The 27,466-nt window shown below is 40.9% G+C and overlaps 1 protein-coding gene across 1 annotated transcript; it reads left to right on the plus strand.

Annotated features, from left to right (window-relative positions):
- On the plus strand, positions 1–27,333 carry snx17 (sorting nexin 17). The gene is made up of 15 exons (XM_029002089.1): positions 1–508; positions 11,227–11,301; positions 12,615–12,732; positions 16,745–16,809; positions 19,191–19,301; positions 19,679–19,769; positions 21,031–21,118; positions 22,503–22,572; positions 23,266–23,358; positions 23,570–23,773; positions 23,999–24,127; positions 24,298–24,375; positions 25,580–25,654; positions 25,759–25,800; positions 25,889–27,333. Exons 1-15 carry the CDS (start codon positions 449–451, stop codon positions 26,006–26,008), a joined length of 1,419 nt encoding a protein of 472 aa, XP_028857922.1. The 5' UTR covers positions 1–448; the 3' UTR covers positions 26,009–27,333.
- Positions 27,334–27,466: the final 133 nt, after the last annotated feature.

The following is a 27,466-nucleotide window of genomic DNA, read 5'->3' on the forward strand; positions in this document are numbered from 1 at the left end:
GTTGCAATGCCTTTGGAACCAGTGGACGCATATTGAACGCATTAGCTGCTGTTGCGTCGAGATGTTCACGGCGATTCTGCGGCGCAGATTTTCCTCGGTTTTCTCCCGGAATGTTCGTGGCGGAACCTAGAGGTCACTAATCCCCGCCTTCACTCCTCCCGCTGCCAGCGCTGACCGACGCGGGGCCGCCGCCGCCAACCGGCCACCTTCATGCGGGGGACGTGAAAAGTTCACGCAGACTCGGCGGGTGGGAATGTTCATTCTCGCCACACAACTTGTACCCACGCAACAATGAATGCAGCAGCAGCAACATGGCAGCCGAACCGAGGGCGGTGAGGAAAGTTTAGTCCCTCGCGAGCAGCGACTTTTTCATTCCCCGCGAGTGGGGAAGAGTGGATGCGCGGGACCCGCGTCTGATTTCAGCCTGAATTTAGCGGCCTGAGAGGAAATGCATTTCTCCATCCCCGAGACGGAGGTCCGCTGTGGAGAAAACGGATCCACGTACGTGGTGAGTTCCTTAAACTGCGCTTCACAAGCCTTTTCTTCTGAGCCGCCCACCCACCTATTCCTGACGCGTGTCCAGCGTGTTTTCTCGCCGAGAAGAATCCGTAGCCGTGGGTCAGCATTGCGCAATGGTGACTATACGGAACACAGCGGGTTATGATTTATGTGCAGAAGGGCGGCGGCGCGACCCGCCATGCTACCGCGACAAGTTTCCCGCGACAACGGGGATGTCACGAAACTCGCGACAGTCGGGACCGTTATCTGCGATACCGAAGCACAGCTTCCAAAGCAGAGTTATGACAAATCAATGTAACAATGGCTTCTAACATTACTTTGGTTACGTTTGGAGTATTTCATCACTCCATATTAATAATAGCTAAGAAGAGTACAATTTTGAACAAAACTTTTATGATCGTTTTAATATTCTGATGAATCCAGTTTGTGCCACAGGGTATAAATAAACACTAAATAGGTTTCTTTGAAAACCTCTCCACATTTCAAACAACACCTACATTCATGGCCAAATATTTAGAGAATTTCACAAATACTGGTTTGCTGCTTCCATTTTTGTCATGGAAATTTTCATATACATGATAAGATTAATTGCAAAGTCCCTCTTTGTCATGAAAATAAACTTAATGCTCAGAAAAAAAAAACATTTTCATTGCATTTCAGCCCTGCCACAACAGAACCTGCTGAGATAATTTCAGTGCTCCTCTCCTCAACACAGGTGAGAGTGTTGAGGAGCACAAGGCTGGAGATCATTCTTTCATGCTGATTGAGTTAGAATAGCAGACTAGATGCTTTAAAAGGTGAGTGAGGCTTGAAATCATTTGTCGTACTCTGTTAACCATGGTTACCTGCAAGGAAACACATGCCATCATAATTGCATAAATGGGGCTTCACATGCAAGCTCATCATTATCAGAGCATTAAAAACTTCATGGAGAGTGGTTCAAGTGTAGGGAAGAAGACTTCAGGGTGCCCAAGAAAGTCCAGCAAGCGCCAGGACCGTCTCCTAAAGATGATTCAGCTGCAGGATCGGGGTGCCACTGGTGCAGAGCTTGCTCGGGAATGGCAGCAGGCAGGTGTGAGTGCATCTGCACCCACAGTGAGGCGAAGACTTTTGGAGGATGGCCTGGTGTCAAGAAGGGCAGCAAAGAGGCCACTTCTCTCCAAGAAAACCATAAAGGACAGACTGATATTCTGCAAAAGTACAGGGATTAGAGCTGGAGGTTTTCTGTTTAGTAAGTATTGAGAAACCTTCAAAAATAATATTTCACTTTTTATTTGTTGCCATCCTGCTTAGACCATATGGGTGTTGAAATGAATCTTATAATCGATGCAATGCAGATGTGGATGATTCTACATTGATGCAGTGCAGAAGATAATCGATTATATCACAATGACGTTGCTTGGTTATTTTCTGGCAGTGACGCATTTTCATGTGACCAATAGAATCAAAGCGGGGGAGTGTTCTTTCTGCCTCTTCGAAACACTTGAAGCAGGAATGGAGAAAAAGAATTTCTGAGTGTCCAGGCACCTACAACACAATTTTACCAGACCAGACTTGCTAATTTGCGATAATATTCATTATTTGTCTCCACTGCCCTTATTTGCAATCTCACGCACAAAATGTTGTCTGTTCCGAAGTACAGAGAGCTCACATGCACACAAAAAAAGCAGAGAGTGACTCTTATGGAGTGACTATAGCGAAGGGACCCAAACGATCCAAAGTATGGTGACATTTCACCCATGTCGTCGGTCCCGGCTTCCACCACAAAAGGCCAATTTTCTCCAGAAGAATGGTTAAAAGCTGCTGGTTCTTTTGCAGCTTACCTGCATATTCCAACTATGTTCCTTTTTAAATCATTATAAATACATTTGCAAGAAAATTGTTTATTTATTTTTACAAATCATTTGTTTGTTATAGATATTTGTTCAAAAATGGTGTTGGCTAAGCTAAGTATCAATAAGAGTACCATTAAAGTACCGAATCGATAAGTGGTATCAATATAAGTAGTAATACCGTTAAAAACCATAATGATACCATCGCTAATTATCGTCTTACCGGGAGTTTAGAGCTCAGGGAAGATGACTAACTCCGCCCACAGCATATTGACTTACTACCAGTATATACAACTGTTACTAGGTAAATGCTGACATTATCATGTGACAATGTAGAAAATGTATGTGATGCATCGTGATCGAGGCATTGATAATCGTAATCGAATAGTGAGGGCAGTTAATGTTCACACCACTATTAGACTGGCAGTCTGATGACATGCGATAACTGATGCGCTGCTCTGTACAGACTGCAAAACTGGACGACAGACAACTTGTACTGACTATTGCTCATCATTGATATGGAACAATTCATGTAGGAACCAAGATGGCGGCACGCTTGGTCGCCACGGCCATGCTGGGTCCTGACCATAGTGCGCTTTTTATAACAGATTTGTGGTTGGTGTTGTGTTATGTCCATCAGAACCATGGACAAACTCCTCTACAATAGTCTACAACTTCTCAACCTTGGAAATCACCATCTAACCAAGCCTGATGAAGACACATTGGAGAGACTGTGCTGCTGCGGCATCCTCCGGGCTCCAAGCAGGCGGACCATGGCAGAGAGTTTACTGCTGTGATCATCATTGCTGTATACATCCTGCCTAGCGCTAGCAATAATGCTAAAACCAGTGGCACACTCAGTGAACTCTACAACATCATCAGCAACCTGCAGACAGTCTACCCGGGCAACTCTCTCTATGGACTTGGAGGAGTACACAACCTCAACAACAACAACAACATTTATTTCTTATATAGCCCAAAATCATATACAGTATGTCTCAATGGGCTTTGACAGGCCCTACAGTTGACACCCCCCTCACTTGACCCTTCTGCACACAAGGAAAACTCTGAGCCTGCACATGGTGTCACCAGCTACATCGGCAAGTGTTTTGAGAATGGGGAGGCAGTGGTGGCCTAGCGGTTAAGGAAGCGGCCCCATAATCCAAAGGCTGCCAGTTCGAATCCCGATCTGTGCAACTGAGGTGCCACTGAGCAAAGCACCGTCCCCACACACTGCTCCCTGGGTGCCTCAGGGTGATGGGTTAAGTGCAGAGGACAAATTTCACTGTGTGCACCGTGTGCTGTTCTGCTGTGTATCACATGTGACAATCACCTCTTTCTTTCAGTTCACTGAAGATGTAAAAACAGAGCTGAAATACAAGATTCTGTGGTCGGTGTGTCGTGTTTTGCGATTTCACACTGCCTGAAATGCTAGGCACTGAGTCAAAGTACCCATTTTCAGGAGTGGAGGTTGTAGTCGCACACTGAAAGTCATCTCTGCTGTCCTCACTATAAAAAATCATCGACAGCACCACCTGGTGGACTTAATTTGGTTACAAAAATATCAATATTTCATGAACCTGTACCGATTAAATATTACCATGTAAAATTGCATGATGTATTGCTGTATCGATATCGATATATAACACCCTTAGCCCTATTTGAAATAATTTCACTTCTATAATCACAGGAAGTGCACAGTTCCTCCTTTGTGAGCTGGTTGTCATTGTTAGATGACAGCATTTATCAGATGCCCTTATCCAGAACAAATTACAATCAGTAGTTACAGGGACAGTCCCCCTGGATGCAATCAGGGTTAAGTGTCTTGCTCAGGGACACAATGATAGTAAGTGGGGTTTGAACCTGTGACTTTGTGGTCTTCTGGTTCACAGGTGTTTATACATTAGGCCATGACCACCCTGTCTGATAATTCATAGCAATTTCAGATCTCGGAAAAATCTGTTACTACTGAGAGATAATCTGACCCAAATGTGAATTTTGGACTCATTCTTTCCTCTGGGCGATACATTTCCATTCTCATCTGAAGCCCATTGCTGGTCAGTGTTGCAGTATTGGCACACTGTGAATTGGAGAGTTTGTTTCTGGGACACCGTGGAACTGGCCAGCAGCTTGTGGAATCTGCAAACCTTGCACAAGGGCTGCAAAATTTAAATCTGCATTTTAATGGCCAAATTCCTACCATGTTTATTCTAAGAACACATAAGAAAATGGTAAGAAAAAATGGTTTCCTAAGAAGCCATTCTTCCTTCCCTTTTCCGTGGGTGGTACGATCTGAAACATCGTCAAAAGTGCTGATGATGTATTTTTTTTTTCCACAGGAATTTCAGAGTGGGCAGTCAATGCACTAATGCAGCACTGGAACTTGTAAAGACATGTTATGATGGTTTTGTGCACTCCTACCACAATTATTTATTTACAACAGCCACAACTTTAAAACCTCCTGTCTACAAGTGTGTAGGTTTGAGGCGTGGGCACCATGCGGCATCTGTGGTTTAAAGCTGCACCAGTCTGTGCAGCAGTAGATCATCAGTGTTCTATTGTGTCAAAAATTGTCCATATTCTTCATTGCTGAAAGTAAAGAAAAGAAAGTTGTTGCATTTGTATTTGTGGTATTCTGTTCTAGTGTGGTTGATTGAATGAAATATCACTTGACTGGTCCGTAGTTCTAAAGGAGAAATGTAACACCGCTCAATGTCATTGATCCTCAGGCTACTCCATTAAAGCAGGTGGATTCAACAATGGCCCATTTTTCTGACTTCACTTTTGGCTCTTTAATGAAAATAGAGTGTGTGTGCTGGAGTTGAATGCAGGGTGACTGCAGATTTTATGTCATTCAGGCGCAGGAATGTGCAAAGTTGCTTATTCAGTTCTTTTTCATTCTTGGAACAGAGTGAGAAGGTTGAGTTACCTCATGGTTATAGTTGCAGTGTTTAGTGCTGGATTTTATATTTTAATAAGTGCTACTTTGAAGAATGTGACAGTAGTTTGGCTGTAAGAGTAAAAGGTGAAGATTACATGCTTAATGCATTTTTGGATTGTATTAGGTAACAGTTATTTCCAGTCTTTTGATTGAAGTTAGCCAGGTGTAATGTGTAGATCACAGCACAGTCAAAAATGCACATGATAACAGCCAACACATGGCTTTAGTGGAGCTGTTAGTGTTGTTAACTGAACCTGACACTAAGCTGCATGCTGAATGTGAGACTTGTTCCTTGCGAGTTGAAGTACCTTCATAAGTATATGAATCAAGAAATAACCACTTAATCAGTAATCTATACATTTTAAGAGGATGAAACTAAACTGCCACCCCTTTTTTTCTGGAGTGTTCTGGGTGACAGCACCTTGATCTCTCTCTCAGCAACTTGATCTCTCTCTCTCAGAGAGATCCAGGTGCATAGTGAGGAATGATCAGGGATCTGTGGTAGGAGGGTGCTGACCTTGGCATTGTAGGCAAACAACAGTATTTTGAATCTGATGCGGGCAGCTACAGGCAACCAGTGGAGGGAATGTAGCAGTGGAGTGGTGTAAGAGAATTTGGGAAGGTTGAAAACAAGTCGTGCTGCAGTGTTCTGAATCAGCTGGAGAGGATGAGTTACGCTAAGAGGAAGACCAGCCATGAGTGAGTTACAGTAATCCAGTTTGGAGATGACCAGAGATTGGACAAGTACCTGAGTAGCCTGTGTCAATAAAGAAACAGATGAATCCTTCTAATATTGTAGAGAGGAAATTTGATTGGAAATGTATAGCAGAAAGAATTGCCCATGGTTTACCCAAGGATGTGTGCGGTAATGGTAGGAGAGATTTGGGAATCATCCTGTGGGGAGGAATCGTTGGAAAAGGACAGTGTCCTGGCCAAACTGACTGTTTCCGTTCCCCTGCTGTTGAGTCCTTTTTATAAGCCTGCTTTGTCACTTCTGATGTTGGTAATTAGAAGGATCTGAATAATCAGATTCCATCTGTTTTCCACAGCCCTCATGAGTGTGGTGTCAGGAAGTGTCACAGATAAGAACTTTGCAGAAATTGCTGACTGCAGGAAGCTCTTACTTGCTATTCAGATTCAGGTGCAGTGCGAGATTTTCTTAGGCACAGGGAGTGCTTGCAATTCCTAGTTTGCAACACGTATTAAAAAGCACATTAATGTAATTATTAAACTCCTGTGGGCTTGAATAATTTATGACATTTTATCTAGTCCTGCAGAATCAGAAAGCAACGGGTTTCAGACCATGCATTGGAGGAGGCATTCTGTCCTCCATCTTACCACGAGGAGGACAGAACTTTGTTTGCTCTGCTGCATACGACTGACATAGTGTTGACAGACATAGTGTTGTCTGCCCATTCGCTCGGTCCCGCACCAGGGGGTCACCAGTGCTCCAGTCTTCTGTCACTGACTGCCTCTAGACAACCCAGCATGTCTGCGTCAGCAACCCTGATATTAACCAATAAAGCAGGTTGCAAAATTGTAGTTGTTGCGATTTATAAAGTCACATTTATTCCAATCACAATTTCAGTTCGATTTTGTATATATTGTTATATTGTTCAGCCCTAGGACACCTCACACAATGAAATGTACATTTATCCCAGCAGCAGTCATGAGCAGTGGGCTGCAGTGTACCTTGCTCAGTGGTACCTGAAGGGTATTTGAAGTGATTGTCATTGTGAAACATACAGTGTCAAAATGAAATTTGTCCTCTGCTTGTGTGGGGACTGTGCTTTGCTCAGTGGCACCTTGGAGGCTCAGGATTTGTACCGGCAAACTTCCGATTATGGGTTACTCCCTTGGCCAACCACTGGCCCAATTTAAATTTAATTGGTGGATTTGAACCCAAATCTTTCCTTAGCCCCTAGTTGAAACAGCCTTATTGAATTTGTCTCTTAGCTTAATAATGGTCAGTAAAGGTCAGTTAAATTTCATACTCTAACAATAAACATGGTTCAAACTGATGAATCTGTGAATTATCATTTATCACCAAACCCTTGTTTAAATAATGTACTTTTATATTTATGACATTTATCAGACACCCTTTTCCAGAGCAACTTGTAATCAGTAGTTACAGGGACAGTCCCCCTGGAGACACTCAGGGTTGTCAGGGACACAGTGGTAGTAAGTGGGATTTGATTCTGTAACTTTTTGGTCTTCTAGTTCATAGCCATGTGTCTAACCCACTTGGCTACTACCACCCTAATAAACATAAAACACACACAATAAACTTTAATTCAATGGTATTAAAGGATTTTGAAAGGACTTTGTTTTAGAACTCATCCCCTGTTGGCGGGAAAGGGTTAAGTGTCTTCCTGCTTGATTCAGGATGGAAAGTCATACTCTGTTTGCTGGGTAGATGTTTTGGGTCTGGTTTGTCTGATATGTGGAATATGTGTGATGCGTTTCCTTTGGCATTTTGTCAGGGGAAATTGGAATGTGGAACTAACAAGAAATGTGATCTGATTAAAAAAAATAGGTTTTTATCTGTTTCTGTTGATTTAAGGGATGAATGAATTATTGTCACCTTGTTGCAGTGATGATCTGTTTGTTTTTATCTTCTAGACACTACTCTAATTTCCATGAACCATCTAATAGTGCAAGTTGGAGTTATATAAAATATGCCTAATGTTTTTTTTATGCCCACAAGTGGTATTTCAGGTGATTTGCTTTTTTTAAGTTTAGGTCACATGACATAGTGCCGTTATGGACATTTTGAAAATACACTACTCACAATAAGTTAGGGATATTGTGAGAGACTTAATGGATGTCATACATACGGTGTTTGTTTCACTTCAGACATTTTTGGCATAGGGAGGCAATTGGATTGGGGTGATACACACCTCATTTTGTGTTTTCCATGTAATGGTCCCATTGTGTACAGGTGTGCTTTATATTGGGGCCAATACCAAAAGCATACATTTAAACATTTTGTGGGTATAAAAAGCTGGTATTGTTAGTAAGTCATTCCAAGTTCATCATTCAAACAGCCATGAACACTCAACATCATTTAACGGACGAGCAGCGTCACCTGGACATAGCACGCCTTCAGGTCTGTGGCAGGCATTCAGATGTTGCTTGTGAACTTTGTGTGTCTCAAAGTGTCATCAGCAGACTTTAATCAAGACACAGACCTACTGGCACAGTTCATGACAGACCCAGGAGTGGAGCCCCACAAGTCACAGACCGCAATGATGACCAGTACCTGAGGACCTATGCACTCTGACATTGTTATGCAACTGCCACACAACTGCCACATTCGAAGGGTACTAGTGTTTCCAGACAAACCATTCACAACCGACTCCACCGCTTTGGCTTGAATGCCAGACGACAGTTGCAGGTGACTCCACTGACAGTGAGCACAAGATCATGTAATCTGGACAATTCAGCAATGGTCTACAGTCCTGTTCACTGATGAGTGTCGGGTCACCTTGCACAGATTTGCTGGAGAAGGCTGGAGGTGAGCGATATGGTCCCCAGGGTTTGCTTTGGTGGAGGAATTGCAACAGTCTGGGCATGCATCACCAGTCAGCGCAAAACCGATTTGGTTATTGTACGTGGCTCAGTCACTGCACGTTCTTACCTCAGAGACATCATAGAACCAATCATCATCCCCCAATTCTGCCAGCACACCCCAGACTTTCTGTTCATGAATTATACAGGGAGTGCAGAATTATTAGGCAAGTTGTATTTTTGACAAATAATTTTATTATTTAACAACAACCATGTTCTCAATGAACCCAAAAAACGAATTAATATCAAAGCTGAATGTTTTTGGAAGTAGTTTTTAGTTTGTTTTTATTTTTAGCTATTTTAGGGGGATATCTGTGTGTGCAGGTGTCTATTACTGTGCATAATTATTAGGCAACTTAACAAAAAACAAATATATACCCATTTCAATTATTTATTTTTACCAGTGAAACCAATATAACATCTCCACATTCACAAATATACATTTCTGACATTCAAAAACAACAAAAACAAATCAGTGACCAATATAGCCACCTTTCATTGCAAGGACACTCAAAAGCCTGCCATCCATGGATTCTGTCAGTGTTTTGATCTGTTCACCATCAACATTGCGTGCAGCAGCAACCACAGCCTCCCAGACACTGTTCAGAGAGGTGTACTGTTTTCCCTCCTTGTAAATCTCACATTTGATGATGGACCACAGGTTCTCAATGGGGTTCAGATCAGGTGAACAAGTACTTGGTCGTGTGTGATGGAGCATTGTCCTGCATGAAAATCATGTTTTTCTTGAAGGATGCAGACTTCTTCCTGTACCACTGCTTGAAGAAGATGTCTTCCAGAAACTGGCAGTAGGACTGGGAGTTGAGCTTGACTCCATCCTCAACCCGAAAAGGCCCCACAAGCTCATCTTTGATGATACCAGCCCAAACCAATACTCCACCTCCACCTTGCTGGCGTCTGAGTTGGACTGGAGCTCTCTGCCCTTTACCAATCCAGCCACGGGCCCATCCATCTGGCCCATCAAGACTCACTCTCATTTCATCAGTCCATAAAACCTTAGAAAAATCAGTCTTGAAATATTTCTTGGCCCAGTCTTGACGTTTCAGCTTGTGTGTCTTGTTCAGTCTTTCTTGGGATGGTAGTAGCCTAGTGGGTAACACACTTGCCTATGAACCAGAAGACTACAGAGTCACAGGTTCAAATCCCACTTACTACCATTGTGTCCCTGAGCAAGACACTTAACCCTAAGTTGCTCCAGGGGGAATGTCCCTGTAACTACTGATTGTAAGTCGCTCTGGATAAGAGCGTCTGATAAATGCCATAAATGTAAATGTAAATGTCTCTGAGTATTGCACACCTTGTGCTTTTGGGCACTCCAGTGATGTTGCAACTCTGAAATATGGCCAAACTGGTGGCATCTTGGCAGCTGCATGCTTGACTTTTCTCAGTTCATGGCCAGTTATTTTGCGCCTTGGTTTTTCCACACGCTTCTTGCGACCCTGTTGACTATTTTGAATGAAACGCTTGATTGTTTGATGATCACGCTTCAGAAGCGTTGCAATTTTAAGAGTGCTGCACCCCTCTGCAAGATATCTCACTGTTTTTGACTTTTCCGAGCCTGTCAAGTCCTTCTTTTGACCCATTTTGCCAAAGGAAAGGAAGTTGCCTAATAATTATGCACACCTGATATAGGGTGTTGATGTCATTAGACCACACCCCTTCTCATTACAGAGATGCACATCACCTAATATGCTTAATTGGTAGTAGGCTTTCGAGCCTATACTGCTTGAAGTAAGACAACATGCATGAAGAGGATGATGTGGACAAAATACTAATTTGCCTAATAATTCTGCACTCCCAGTAATGCTCCACCACATCGTGCCAGAATTGTCACAGCTCAACCTCAGGAAGCTGGAGTGCCTCATATGGTATGAGGCCATCAATGTCCCCTGACCTGAACCCCATAGAGCACGTCTTTTACCAGTTGAAGCACAGACTGAATGATTGTACCCCACCCACACGTGACCTGGCAGAACTGCATGTAGCACTTGTGGAAGAGTGGAATGTATTGCCTCAGAACAACTTCATGAGATGTCGCTGTCAAGGTGTCATTGCGGCAAATGGTGGAAACCCGCTACTGACATTGTCGATTTTTGTTATTTGGGGCTATCCCTTTTATTGTCGAGGTGAGGTAATAAATATTAAACTAATGAAAATGCCGTTTCTTCTCATGCATTAGTAATATAATCAAAGGGAACTTTTATTTATTTAATTAAAATTCAGAGCAAATAGGAAAAGCACTCATGTAAAAAACAATATCCCTAACTTGTTGTGAGTAGTGTATTCTCTGTAATGGAGATGGAGCACCTAATGCATAATGGGTTTCTCTTTGCCTCTCATCCTCAGGCATACAACATTCATGTGAACGGGGTGCTGCACTGCCGGGTCCGCTATAGTCAGCTTCTGGGCCTACATGAGCAGGTAACTGCCCACTGGGCTTCCACGCTCTTTCTTTTGACTTTTAAAAAAAAAAAATTATTTGCTGTTCTTTTAATAGATGGATTTTTTTTCATTGCAATTACATATAGTTTTAGTTTCAGAATGACCAATTCTTAAGTCTTGATATCTGTAACTTCACCACTATTATATTTATATTAGGGGGGGAAATCCTCGGACCAGCATTCTCTGTTTCAGAGGATTTGAGAGGAACATACTGAATCCTCCTGAAGGGAGTAGAATAACAGGACTTCAGGCGTTCTGCCTTCAAGGCTGCGCTTTTCAGTTCAGGCAGTCCTGTTGCTTGGTAACCAGCCATCTGAGAGCCTGGTCTGATGAGACTGTGTGTATCCTCACACCATGGCAGCACAACAGAACCCCGATAATCGGCACCATGCATCTAATTACTGCAAGCAGACTGGAAACGGGAAACACGCATCTCACACGTCGCCTGGCTCAGCCAATCAGATGCAAGAGAAAGCAGAGTCTAGTTCACATCCTTACAACCCATCTTAACCCAGGCAGGTTGCATGAGTCGCAGTAACAATTTTCCCCATGTGAGGATGTGCTGGATAAGCTGAAGCTGAAAGAGGTTCAGAGTGATTTAGGTGCCAGAGAGATCATAACAAATACGACCTGCCTGTTGAAAATGTCAATGGAAGTAAAGCATACGATATTGGAAGTGTGTTTCAATTTTAGATTTAGTGTAGTCTTTGCATCAGACTGTCATCTTAGTTTTTATTAGTCTTAGTCATGTCCAGACTCATTTTAGTCTAGTCAAGTTTCAGTTGACCATTTTAGTCTCATGTTAGTCAGAACTAGTCAGCACACATTGCCCCCGGGCGCCTGTCATGGCTGCCCACTGCTCACTAGGGGTGATGGTTAAAAGCAGAGGCAACATTTTTGCTTCATCTTTTTCTCCCATCCTTCTGATAACCCACCACAATTTATCTGCCACAAGCATTCTGTGATGCGCAAATGGGAATTCAGGAAGTGATGTCATTTTAGTATAATTTCATTTTGTAAACATTTAGTCTAGTTTTATTAATCAACAATATTACATGATAAATTTTGTTGTGAATATAGTCACATGACCAGCCTTTTACGTTGTGTCTTGTCCCGTTTCCATTTTGTCATAAAGATTTGTTAAAGATATTTTATAATACATTCTGTTCACTAAAACAACACTATGGTGTGGTTCTGATTAATCAAATATGTGTGGAAAGGTGAAAAAATACCATCAATTTATTGCCTCTGTCCCATCTTATTAAGACTTCTTTTATCTTGATTTTGCACAGATTAAGAAAGAGTATGGGAACAATGTAGTGCCAGCATTCCCTCCAAAAAAAATCTTCACACTTACGCCAGCCGAGGTGGAGCACCGGAGGGAGCAGCTGGAAAAATACATGCAGGCAGGTGAGTGGGACCAAAGATCAATAAGAAACCTTTTTTTGACCACCTGGGGGTCCAGGTTCTCAGTGGTGGTCCAAGTGGCGCGATGCAGCTGCTGCCTTCACCTTCATACATAAGTGGCTCTGGTTGTAATCCAGAGCAGCCCTGGATCTTTGGGAGGAACAAGCTAAGCCTTGTTGAGTGTGTTTGTTAACAGGCCATACTTGGCTGGCTGCTGCTGCCGCTCGCGTCACGCTTTTTCACGTGGTTACGGAAAATGAACTGCCCTCACACACACAAGCTGTTCAGAATGAATCATTTGTTCATTTGTGCATCTTGAGCAGCTTTGCCTGTCTCTGTGAACATACCAGAATGAGCATGACTATAAATAGAGGAAAGATTTCTGATTCTTGGCCTACTCTATTTGTACAATAAATAAAAAAGCAATGACTCATGTACATTGCATCTGTTTTGCTTTTTGTACACAGAAATAAAAAACAGCAAATTAAATGTTATTATTTACAAGAATGAGTGACTTAAAAAGTTAGTTAGTTACACCAGTAACCAGAATGCATCACAATGCAGTCCTTTCTTCAATGTGTGAAGTGAAGTATAATTACTGATTTAATCATTATAATTATTTAATTATTTTTAATTATTTGTTTTTTGTGGCCGGTTTTTGCTGGAATTCGGGTAGTTTTGTTGTTTGCATGTGGTGTGCCCTTAACAAGCCTTCAATCTGTCAGTAATCATCCGGTCGCTGTGCACTTCCAAGTCAGTGTCTGTCACTACCCGGTTTGGACCGGTCCAAATCGGGTAGCGACACCCAATCCGTTCCCTGGCCTGATCGTTTCCGTGCCTGAAAGCGTTACTGTTAAACTCAGGAGCAGGGTTAGTTTTAGGCCACAACATGGTGGCTTTTGGAGTACGTAGGCACAGACCCGATGAGGGCACAGACCCCAAATGATCAGGGCCGGTCCTACTCTATGTGGTGCCCTGTGCAAAAAAAATCACAAAATAAAATCTTGGACTGCATGATAAATTATGAACAAGCATAGTGTAATTTAAATATTTTTGACTATTTTTCATGTAAAGTGAATACAAAAATCCTTTTATATAATCTCTCACATCATACAAATATTTTGTATTACACACAGTAGGATATTCCAGAAATTGTTTTATCTGATATGTGGTTGTGCTGTATTATATGCTATATGTGAAAAGTTTATTGTACAACTTCTGCCTCAGTGCCTTTGCTATGGACACATTTCAAAAACAGTTCCATTTAAGTTTACAGAAGTTATATACCGCAATATATATGTCTAGTGTCTATGGTTCAATTTAAATCGCAATATGAATTTTATGCCATATTGCACAGCCCTAATATATTATTTAATTTCCCTTTATTCCACTTAATTATGCACTTACAAGTGGATAAGTCACAGTTCAAAACTAAGCAAGTTGCTGGCCTATAAAATGCAGAAATGTGTATACATATGACAAGCAAAATCTGATTAAAATCTGACACCACCATACTTTACTCCTCACCACAAGCATCTGTTAGAACAAATAATACTCAATCTGAATATTTCCCCATCTATCGTTCGACTAGGCAGGGTTGCCCCTTAAGCCCATTATTATTTGCGCTTGCAGTTGAACCTCTTTCAATTGCACTAAGGTCTAACACTCAGATTACTGGAATTGTTAGGAATGGGCGGGAGGTGAGAGTGTCCCTTTATGCTGGCTAGAGATATATAACAAGATGACCTCTTGTTATATATCTCTAATTTACCGGTTTCAATCCCTGCTGCTCTTACTACTCTTCTATCATTCTCTGAGATTTCTGGTTATAAATTGAATTTGAATAAAAGTACATTTCCCATTAGTACTGCTGCTAGGAATTACCCTCTTTATAGCTTACCCTTCAAAATTGCCCATCATAATTTTACATATCTTGGTGTCTGTGTCACATCTAAATTTGAAGATCTTTTAAAGGCTAATTTTGTTTCCTTGCTGTCTAAGGTTCGAGAGGATTGTGAACGGTGGTCCATTCTCAATCTGTCCCTGACTGCACGTGTTAATACGGTGAAAATGAATATATACCTATTTCAATGCATACCAATATTTCTGCCTCAGTAATTTTTTCAGAAAGTTGACTCTGTGATCTCTGAGGTTATCTGGAACAAGAAAGTTCCAAGACTACGCAAACAATACTTACAAAGACCAAGAAAACTTTTTGGGTTAGCCTTACCACATTTTAGGTTTTATTACTGGGCATCTAATATTAGATCCTCAAATACTGGCTTCAGTCTGAATCATCAGATGCTCAAATCAATTGGTTGGCAATAGAAGCAAATTCGGTCAAACCTACATCTCTGAGAGCTTTAGTGCACTCTGCTATTCTGTCTTCCACTTTGCCTTATACTAAAAATAGGATTGTTAGAACTGCTCTCAAAATTTGGGTGCAGTTTAAACGGTACTTTGGGTTACAAACTTCTTCTACCTATGCCCCGCTGGCGGCAAATCACCAGTTCCCTCCATCTCTGGTTGATGATCTGTTCTCTATGTGGTCAAAAGCTGGAATTCACTGTTTTAAAGACCTATACATAGACAATGTCTTTGCCTCTTTCTCACAACTGCTTCAGAAATATTCTCTTCCTCAGCATCATTTCTTTAGATACTTGCAGGTGCGTAGCTTTGCTCATCATACCTTTCCCACATTTCACAATCTACCCCCAGACTCTGTTTTAGATGACCTTCTTAAACCAACTCCATCTCTGAAAGGTTCGGTTTCTCATACTTATAATCAGATTTTTAATATATGTACTAATTCACTAATCCCTCTGAAGACACTTTGGGAAGAGGATTTGGGACAGGAAATTCCTGATGAGATTTGGGGGGAGGTTTTGCTGCGAGTTCATGGATCATCTATTTGCGCTAGACTTGGCCTCATACAGTTTAAAATCTTACACCGTTCATATTACACTAAGCTGCGGTTATCACAAATCTATGAGGGCGTCAGTCCTTTGTGTGACCGATGTCAGCAGTCCCCTGCCAATATTATTCATATGTTCTGGCTTTGCCCTTCTTTACACCAGTACTGGACTGAAATATTTGACATGTTGTCAGAATTTGTGGGGAAAAGAATAGGGCCCAACCCACTTGGGGCATTGTTTGGGGGTTTCTTCTCACCTTCTTCATTATCTGTTCATCAAAGGGACATGCTGGGCTTCTCTACCTTACTGGCAAGAAGACTAATTACAACAAACTGGAAATCCTCGAAACCTCCCAGCCAAATTCACTGGATACGAGATATTCTTTATTTTGTTAAACTGGAAAGGATAAGACTTTCACTTAGGGGTTCCCTTAAGACATTTAAAAAGATATGGGGTCCTTTCCTTGATCTGGTTAAGAATAAGAATATCCCTTCTGGTCCTGGGTGATACAGTCCGCGTCTCGGTGGAGCTCTGCAGAAGTGGTTTTAAATTTACTTATTTACTTATTTATTTATTTTTGTATAGGTTGATGGTGGGGGTGGATTGTAGGCTGCTTTTTTGTTTCTTTTCTTTTGTTTTGTGTGTGTGTGTGTGTGTTTTTGTTTTGTTTTGTTTATATATATATATATATATATATATATATTTTTTTTTTTTTCTGTTTGGTTGTTTTTTTATTGGGGTCTAGGTTTGAGAGTTTGAGCTGTTTTCTTTTGTAACCTTTTGAGAATATTGTTATTGCCTATGCTCTAATTCTAATAAACAAAGTTTAAAAAAAAATTATAATTTTACACCACCAGTTTATGTTTATTAACTAAATTTTAAAAGGAGTACTATTACTTAAGTGAAAGTTTATAAGAAAGACATTTTACTTAGGGTATTTATGCTTTAACTAAAGTGCATGCTGTGTGTACTTTGTCCACAACTGCTTTTATTTTTGCAACCTGTGCAATATACTTTGATATTTTAGACCAGAACCTTCCTGGAATTACACTGGCGATGGTGTTTTTGACTGATCTTTTTATCTTTTGTCTTTTCACCAGTGCGACAGGACCCCATGCTGGGATCCAGTGAGCTGTTCAACAGCTTCCTGAGGAAAGCTCAGCAGGTAAAATAGTAGAAGTAATGAGCCTTCAGAAGAGGCTGAAAGTCTTTCAGTTTTTGTGACACTGATACCGAACTGTGTTGTCATGTACCGCTTTACATGGGGTGGCTGTGATATTTTAATTTTTTTTTGTTCCATCTCTATCTGCCTGAAAAAGTTGTCGAAGAAATAGTAGTAGAAGAAATGAGCCTTCAGAAAAGGCTGAAAGTCTTTCAGTTTCTGTTACACTGATACCTAACTGTGTTTTCATGTGCCAGTTTACATGGGGTGGCTGTGAAATTTTATTTATTTTTTAGTTCTATATTATTTTTTTATCTCTATCTGCCTGACATGTTATTCTACAAACTTCATTTAATTATTTGACTGGTAAAGACAGCATTTGTGCCAATAACATAATATGCTTACAGCTTTTGTGTAGAGTGGAATAAACACAATCATACAACAAAAATTGTGTTCATGCCAATTCGTGCCTGCAATGACATGCAAATTAGTGACAGATCATGGGATATTTTAATGATTACAACCAACAGGAGATAAGAATAACCTTGAGAGCTGAAAGGTTGACTTGCTGTTATTCACGTCTCTGTTTTCTTGGCCCTGGGGACATTTTGGATTGGGAGTTGCTCCTTTTTGCTTTGCAGGTTTTTTTTTTTTTTTTTTTTTTTTTTTTTATACTTACCTATAATGAATTATAGGTTGGGCTGGGCTACATATTCATATAAAACTGCTGTAAAGTTGTTATGGTTGCAGGAAATACATACAAGCTTGAACACCCTAATGGATATTATTATTCTATGTATTGTTTTTTATTTCTTTTACCTATCTACCTATCAATCGGGTTGCTCCACTTCAAGTATGCAATTGAAAAACAAACCACAGTTTAACCTGGAATTTCTTAGAATGCTGTGGTTCAGGCTCTGTTGCTCTGTCTGTGTGAATGCATGTATGTGCATGTGAGTATGTCTGATTCTGGGTGTCAAACTCACAGGCCACATCCCAGGAGATCACTTAGTATAGATATATTATTATGGCCTGGCAATATAAAAGTGAAAGTGAAGTGATTGTCATTGTGAAACAGCACACGGTGATGCAACGAAATGTGTCACTGCTTTTAAGCAGTGGGGGTGAGCAGGGGGCAGCCATGAAAGGTGCCTGGTGAGCAGTGTGTAGGGACGGTGCTTTGACACCTCAGTAGCACCTTGTGGGTTCGGGTTTTGAACAGGCAGCCTTCTGATTACGGGTCTGCTTCCTTACCCACTAGGCCACCAGAGAGCAGATCTCAGATCTCATAATGCAGTGCTTCAGTTGCCATGCCAAATGCAGCTAGAAATTCTTTTTTTTGTGCTTCAAAGTTAACAAAGCGCCATGCAAACTCAGTACGTAGGGCACTTAGTTCATCAGCAAAGTGCACATTATGGGATCTGTAGTTTGTGCATCATATTGACGGGCCATAATAATTGATGATTGTTTTACTGAACTACTTGTGTTCTTTGGCATGATGCATGGTTCTGGTGGTGCTTTATTTGGCCATGTTATACTTAACATGGGGACTGCTGATATAACTGTGCACCATGTTAATGTAGCAATTGTGGAATACCTCCATACTGATGACATGTTATGCTATGCTAGCTATTGCAAAACCAGGCAATCACACCTATGCACTGAGCATGCCTGTATAAAAACGTACAATTTAACCAAGTCGATTGGTTTACAGACATGTTATCCACTTAGTTATTTGACAGATATCCGGTACATATTGGATCCTAATAGTATTTATATCTGCCACAGGCTATTTCTTCCAGCATAGCAGTTCTTGTTTTTACCCATTTCTTTGAACTTCTGTAGCATTGCATTGTTATGCATTGTGCATCCTTGACTGCAGCTTCTTAGCTCTGGTGGAAAGTGGAGAAAATGTGGGCACCTTCAATGTGGCCAATGTTAAAAAAAGCTGACTGTGGTTATGCATACTTGTTTTCTTTTGACTATACATTGGTAGAAATCACTCAGGTTGGCTTATGACCTGTGGAATCTGTCATCTGTATCCTCGCCGCTGCGATGCTTTATCCCCTTTGTCATGGTGACCTTTCTCATTATAAAAGGGGGCAATACCACCTCTCCAAACTGCTGTTTGGAGCATTTTGCGGCATTTATCTTTGAATAGTTTCTATGTCTGTGTGTGTGCTGTATGTTCACGTGTGCTTTTTTTTGTTTGTGACCTTCATTTCTCAGATTTATAACCACACAATCATGTCTGCAATTTTTATTTTCAAGTGTTTTGGTGTATTTCTTTCAAAAAGCCAGACAATTTAGAAATTAATTTTAATTGACTGTATATTGCAAAAACAATATCCCCTTTGCTCATCTTTGTTGTATTTGCACTTCAGGAAACTCAGCAGATTCCCACAGAAGAAGTCCAGCTGGATGTGTGCCTTTCAAATGGCCAGAAGGTCAAGGTTAACATCCTGACGTCTGATCAAACAGAGGATGTGCTGGAGGTGAGGAGACCCACTGTGACCCCACAATACAGTTTACTCTGAGGGTCATCACTATTTGTGCTTTGCAGTAACTGAAATTTAGCTAAATTTGTCTTCTGTAGAGCACTATCATTATTCATCTAAAGCATTCAGGACATACATGCTACTTTATGTGAAATTGTGAGAATACAATAACCTGGAGGTTCTCTGATATAGGCCTGTATCTTCTGTTTTTTTTATCAGACCTTTTTGTGTCCCACACACTGTTGTGTGGTGGATCTCTGCTGCTAAACATCACATAACCCCTTAGTCTGTTCATGCATAGTATAGCAATATATAATAAAAGAAAATCTGTATTAAAGATTCTGTTTGATTGTATAAATGTATGTATTTGACAGGCTGTGGCCTCAAAGCTTGACCTTCCTGATGAGCTGGTTGGGTACTTCAGCCTCTTCCTGGTCCAGGAGGGGCAGGATGAGGGCTATACATGTGAGTAATGGTCTTCTTTTATTTAAACCTGTCACCAGAGACAAACTTGTGATAATCATGTGACAGCCGCCTTTTTTAATGTTGAACACCATTTGGACTGATCATTAGACCCTTTAACATTTGAATTGTTGTTCTCTTTTGTACAGTCAAAGGAACTGTGACCCTCTGAGGCAAACCTCAAAGACCTTTTCATTATTGAGCAGCAGTAGTTTTACATCAGGCAGCTGATCCTTTATGATGATATAAAAGCTGTTTTAAAGCATTGTAAAATAAACCATATATAAACCAGTTTATCTGCTGCTTCTGAGTGTTTAGAGCAATTAATTTCCCTGCAAGGAACATTTTAGAAAATCAATTTCATGTACATTTCATTTCAGTCCTGCATTCTGGGGGGTTTCAGCTCTAGTTGGACATGATTAAATATTAATCCCTGCCCAAGCGGTGGAAAATGTTACTGTGTGTCGATCCATTGTGAATAAGTTCCCTGGGAATCTGGCATCCTGTTCCAACCTTGCTGCTAGGAGGATATGAAGAATATGACTGTTTTTGCCATATCTCTATTAAGTGATAATGCCGATAACCGGTGCCAGGTTCACATTCATCAGTCACTTTCTTCGGTTTTTGGTACAGGGCAGGACACCAACTCTGGCCCTGGAGGCCACTAGACCTGCACAGTGTAGATCTTTTGGGGTTCCACCAAAACTAAGAACTGGATGGCAATGAGTAGAAAGTGTTAATGAGTGTAATCTCCAAAACATGCATAATACCCAAATGGTGAAGAAATGGAGAAATTGACCACTAAACAAATCAGGCATGTTCCCCAAGAAGACAAATGTAAGCAGGTACTATCATCTCTGTCAGTGTTCAACATCACTGTCCTTCAATTCCTGTCCACTTCCATGACCACTTTCATTACATGATGCCTGGAAGTGTGAATAGGTTTGGTCACCAGGGACTAAAGATGAAAACATAATTTTTTCAATACCCAGTAAATAAGAAACAGTTGGGATTTTTATACCGTTAACTTGCACTCTGATCACACCACCCTGACTTGGCTATAGCCAGTTGACATAAAAAAAATTGTGCTGATCTGGGTTGTGCAAACTGTCAGGTTCTCATAGGTTCTTGATTTTTGCACAATCCTCCTCTTCAGTTTCTCTTCTCTGTTTTTCTTCTTGGAGTGTCCTTGGGACAGTCTGGTGCTGATTTCTCTGTTTTTTTTCTCCCATCATGTTTATCCAAACCCCTGCTGTGCACATAGTTGTGAGAAAGCTGCAGGAGTTTGAGCTGCCCTATGTGTCTGTCACCAGTCTCCGGAGTCCTGACTTTCACATTGTCCTCCGAAAAAGGTATCCGACTGTGGCAAGCTGTTTAATTAACATGTGTAACATTATCTGTGTGTGTGTGTGAGAGTGAGTGTGAGAGAAAGAGAGACTTCATTAATCTATTGCATTTATCAGACACCCTTATCCAAAGCAACTCGCAATCAGTAATTATAGGGACAGTCCCCCTGGAGACACTCAGGATCAAGTGTCTTGCTCAGAGACAAAATAGTAGTAAGGCTACTACATCACAGATTTTCATGTTTATGTGGTGTGTAATTTTTGTTGACACCCGGAAAATGACACACACCCAGATGTAGCAATGTGTCCATCTCATCTACACATGCAAAAATGACATTAGTGAACACGGCCAATACATTTACATTTACAGCATTTATCAGACGGCCTTATCCATTGCGACTTACAATCAGTATTTACAGGGACAGTGGAGCAACTTAGGGTTAAGTGTCTTGCTCAGGGACACAAGGGTAGTAAGTGGGATTTGAACCTGGGTCTTCTGGTTCACAGGCGAGTGTCTTACCCACTAGGCTACTACCATGGCCAATGCGCTACAGGATTGAAAGTAGAGCCTACTCTCGACATCACTGGACATCTGCATGTTTTGAAATGTTCGGTCAGATGGTGCTTTATATACAGATCTGTGTTTATTTGACTTCCTTCATCACAGTGTCACTGAGTCCACTTCACAGTAAGTCAGCTTTGCTGCACATCTGAACAAAAGGGTTTTCATAATAAACCAAATAAGCGGAGGATAACTATAACCCCGCATTCCCCCACACCCACATTAGCTGCACATGAAAGTCACTGCAGGGCATGTTAGCAATTTTGGTTAATATGTAAATGAGATGGTGTCCAGTCAGTGGCGCCTGAAGGATAATATATATCTGCCTGCACAATCCTCTCTCTTTCTCTCTCTCTATACACACACACCCACAAATAAATAGGTGATTCTCTGGAACATAAAACCTAAATAATTTAACATAATTAATTTCAGCATATTTTAAAAATATGAAGGTTTTGCAGACATTTCAGACAACATGGGACCTCTCGTGATGTAAAATTTTCACAAATTTCAATGAAATTAGTAGAAATGACATTATGGTGTCACAATGTGGAGACTGTGACTTCAATATTTAATGAAAGGGCCATTATATTAGACAGATTTTTTCACCTTACCACTCCCATACACTTGTATATTTCAGCCTTGGATTCCCAGGTTCATTTATTTGAATACTTCCACCTCACCTACAGTGTGGAAAGCTACAGAGCACAGTTGTATTATGCAGTACTGAGAATACACTGATGTTTAAAGGAAAAATCACATTTTATTCAGACTCTTCTTCCTGTTGAGGTTGTTCCTGTAGTACTTCCCTTCCCCCTGTTTCCTCAGCTACTGGGATATGGCGTATGACAGTGACATCATGGAGAACCGAGTCGGTCTGAACCTGTTGTATGCTCAGGTGAGATGACTAACAAGTATAGGTATAGGTGGTAACCAAGAAGAGAAATGGGACCTGGTTGTTTCCGTTTTAGTTCACATTTAGGCTCAAGAAAATACCTCTTCCTAATTAGCAAACCTCGGATTTTTAATAAATAAGAATTTATTTTAATAAAAAATGTTTGTTCCAGCCACTTTTAGATGATTATTCATTAATAAATTCTGGACACCGAAATCTAGAAACAGAAACACAGGGCCATTGTCTACACATTTTGCTCCTTGGAAAGCAATACAGTCATGTTCTCCCAGCATCCCTCAACCCCGGACTGACCTGAAGTGTCATTTGGTTTCCACGGGGATGTTACCGTGATCAAGGGGACCTCAGTGGCACATTGGGGGTCCGCTTTGTTACACACTAAGCCACCACTGCCATGCTAGTCTACCAGTGTCCCAGTACTTTTGTTCCGTGTTGCCTGTGTTGCCCTTGGAATAATGTCAGCAAATGCAGCTGCTGCGACAGATACAATCCATCACCATGATTAGAATTACTTATCTCGAGGAGGCGAGAACAGTTTTTATTCTTTTTAGTCATGTAACACATGGAAGTTAATTAATTTTAATGTTTTATTGAAATGATGTAAAATATAGTTTCTGTGGTTGTGTAAGGTTTGGAAGTTTAAATCAGCCCTTTTAACAATCTAAATGTTTTTTCCAGACGGTTACAGACATTGATCGGGGTTGGATCTTAGTCAACAAAGAACAGCACAGACAGCTCAAATCTCTCCAGGAGAAAGGCTCAAAGAAAGAGGTGTGTGCCACCAGTGATTGTCAATCCTTAATCTTAAACTACTACTTCAGAGCAGAATTTTGTGAATTCAGTCCTGCAATCACTGTACAACTGAATCAAACCTCTGGTCTGGAGTTTTAGCTTTTGTTCCAATACTGCGTATCACTGGCAACAACCATGATGATCATCTGATCTGTGTATACTTGAAAAAATTAATCATTTCCATGTACAGTTCATCCATCTGGCACAGACTCTGAAGTATTATGGCTACATCAAATTTGACCCCTGCACCACGGACTTCCCTGAGAAGGGCTGCCATGTCATAGTCAGTGCTGGGAACAATGAGCTGAGCTTCCACGTCAAGCTGTCTAATGACCAGGTCAAAGAGGGCAGCTTCAAAGTGACCAGGATGAGGTGCTGGCGGGTTACGTCATCTGTAAGTATTTTTATTGATTAGAACGTCGCAATAAAACACACTTCAGATGTTTGCAACAAAAGGTATGATCTCTCAAATTCATGAACCTTGTAGGATGCCGATGTAGGATGTTAAGCAAAACACTTAATTTCAGAGCTGCGCTCCCCTCTATCTATCTATAGAGGGTCCTTTTGAACATGTGGTCTGGATTATTCACAATGGATTCCTACCACCATCCCTATACAGCAGGTCCCACTGGCAAATGGCACAGCCAACCAATCTACTTCCACCAAGTGTGAGGTCAAGCTGGAACTCTCCTTTGAGTATCTGATGAGCAAAGACCGCCTGCAGTGGGTCACCATCACTAGTCCCCAGGTCAGTGCAGACAGGTCTGGCTTGATTTTGGCAGCTACATTATGTTTAGTCTTATTCTTTTGACAAAAAAATATTAGTTTTAGTCATGGAAAAAAGGTTGTTGAACATAAGTCTTTGTCCTGCAGTCACTGTATGTTGATAGTGGGTCTTATTATTGGTCTGGTTTTCAGGCAATCATGATGAGCATCTGTCTTCAGGCCATGGTAGATGAGCTGATGGTAAAGAAGTCTGGTGGGAGCATTAAGAAAGTGAGTTTGCCTCTGTCTACCTACCAACCTGTACATATTTTGTCAAAATATGCTGGTACAATATTTTGCTCTAAAAGTAAAAAGAAAGTGTGAGTTGCACCGGTTGTTCATGTCCAGCCTGCTGAAAAGGAGAATAAGACATTTTGTCACTCTCCTAAAAAATATTCACTCTAGATATACAGGGTGGGCCATTTATATTGATACACCTTAATAAAATGGGAATGGTTGGTGATATTAACGTCCTGTTTGTGGCACATTAGTATATGTGAGGGGGAAAACTTTTCAAGATGGGTGGTGAACATAGTGGCCATTTTGAAGTCATCTTGGATCCAACATTTGTTTTTTCAATAGGAAGAGGGTCATGTGACACATCATATTATTTGGTAATTTCACAAGAAAACGTTTTAACGTAACTTTATTCTTTTATGAGTTATTTACAAGTTTCTGACCACTTATAAAATGTGTTCAATGTCACCAACCATTCCCATTTTATTAAGGTGTATCCATATAAATGGCCCACCCTATATGCTGGAATGGGGACGCTTTAGTTTTTTGCAGTATTGTACTGAAATTAAAAAGACAATAAAAGCAGTAAAGGAGATGGTCTTTAATGATTATGATAATGAATAATACAATGGCTGTGTGACTGAAAGTGACTGGCTGCGCTGCCTCATTAGATCGATGAGGCCAGTCAACTATAACCATCATAAACAGTGTCTTTTTCTTGCCACTGTATGTAAAATAATTTCTCATATAAAGCAAACCACATGAATATCAGTCCACATAATGTTTAGACATATTACACTAGTAATCGTCATCTCCCTTCGGCTGCTCCGGTTAGGGGCTCGCCATAGTGGATCAACCGGGCTGGTTGTCCGCATGATTCATCTGGCAAAAGTTGCCCTTCCTGACACAGCCCATCCCACACCAAGAAATAGACGGTCACATGCGTCCCCAGTGTCTAGGTTAATTATTATACCAAGTAGTAATTTTCCAATCAGGTCTAAACAAGAGCAAAATTTGTGTATTATGTACCGGAGGAAGGTTTTCTTTTTCTCCAATCTGACTGGACTGGACTGGGTATTCATCCTGTTTAGGAACCCTCTCCCATGTTGTCTGTGTGGCGGTTTTGCTCCTTCAGCCCAGTCTTGGTTTGCTGATTTATTCCAGAGGGTCTTTTTTTCCTCACTTGTCACATCTGTAGATGCAGAAGAAGAGGAACAACGGCTCCCTCCATAGATCGGACAGCCAGCAAGCTGTGAAGTCCCCTCCTTTACTAGTGAGTGATGGATGGTTGTAACCATGTCATAAGGCCATCATTAATGTATGTACAGTCACAGACCTATTTTTAATTGTGATATTGAAGATTCTTTCTTTCTGCAGGATTCCCCTGACCCAAACCGTGAGCAAGTAGTTAAACTCTCGGTGAGTGTTTTGTTCACACTTTATGCTTCACTTTACCTCTGAATCTGTTGTGTCCAAATATGATTAACTCCCAAATGCCTTTCTGCAGACCAAGCTGACTTCTGTCTCCTTGAGAGGAATCAGTGCCTCCAACTCAAACAGCGACATTAGTGGCAATTATTTCCATGGCAACTATGCCTTTGAGGGTATTGGGGATGACGACCTGTGAATCCACATGTCTGGTGAAATCTGGCAGCTGGAAGCTCACATTATTCTTCAAGTCTGTAGCCTCTGATCCCAGCTCTACTGCTTGCACTGCCACATCACCCACCCTGAGATTTCCATTTCAGTCACATAAACACGGCCGCTCCTCTCCATCCAGCGCTCAGAGTCTCCAGAGCTTCCAGCTTCCAATGTGGACGTGACCATGAGCAGAATGCATCCAGACCGACTCTGATGCATATTTATGATGTACGGATGGAACCAGTTATCAGACTTGTGCCTGAGAAGAAAGATGAAAATGTATCACCGGCCCCCAGCAGACAATCTCAGCTGTTTTTACTCCTGTTATTTATACACTGTAGATTGTATGTAGTTAGTGGGCGGGATTTGTTGCTTAATGTGCAATGTGCCAATTATTGTCATATCTTTACGCTCTATTTTAAAACATTTGAGCTTCTTCACCTTGTAATACAAATTTCTTTTTCCTTTGTGCTGCCTTAAAAACTGTTGAGAGCTTCATCAGTCAGTTCTCTGCTGGCAAGTGGCTCTTGCAAAATTGGGAGGAGCCTGATTGGTTGGTTTGGCAGAACTGCTGGCACTCGCTGAACAGCTTGACTTTGCACAGTATTAAAGAGCAGAGCACGGCGATCAAAGCAAAGGTAGCATTAATCATTGACATCATCCTGGAGAAGAGGGTTCTGTAGCTTTTTTTGTTCTTATTCCAGCAAATAAGGTTTCTCATAAATGCCAAATTTCTAGTTTACTAAAGCATTTTGCACAACATTTTAAATTCATATTAATGTCACTTTGATATGTACATGCAAAGAAGTATTCTGAATATTTTACTAATATCATCATTATATTTTAATCATATAGATCAAATGTAATCTAAGTTGTATAAAATATTAGAACCTAACATTTATCATGTTTACAAAATCCTAGAACGTAGTGAAAGCCAAATTGTTTACACATTTGTCCTTTTTTTTTTTCTAGATTCTTCATTCTGGTTTTTGTTTTGTTATAAATCCAGTTTTATTTGAATCGAATCATCTCCAGATTAATGTTGATTGAGGAGAACCAGGTTGTGTCTCCTGCTGAAAAAGCAGAACACATGGGACCATGATGGTGTTCTTGTTTCCCTGTCGCTGGTTAACAGGGGTGGCTGAAATGTTTTATGGGTTGTTTTAATTTTTTTGTTTTAATCAGACATTGAAAAGTCAACTGTAGATAATCTACATGATCAAGCCTGTAAGTATGATTGCATTACCTGTAAGAGCAAGTGAACAGAACCACAGAGCCATGGAAGCCAATAAAATTAGGTGCCAAATATCACATCAAAGTTTTTTTCTGTTTTATTTTTTTAGCAAAATTCTGAATAACATGCTGGTTATCTAGTCTATTTATCTAGTCTAATTTTTATCTGCCACCACCTTTTATTTGCTTTTTGATTTCAGCACTTTTCATA

The sequence above is a fragment of the Denticeps clupeoides genome, chromosome 14 (assembly GCF_900700375.1).
Source record: "Denticeps clupeoides chromosome 14, fDenClu1.1, whole genome shotgun sequence".
NCBI classification, from domain to species: domain Eukaryota; kingdom Metazoa; phylum Chordata; class Actinopteri; order Clupeiformes; family Denticipitidae; genus Denticeps; species Denticeps clupeoides.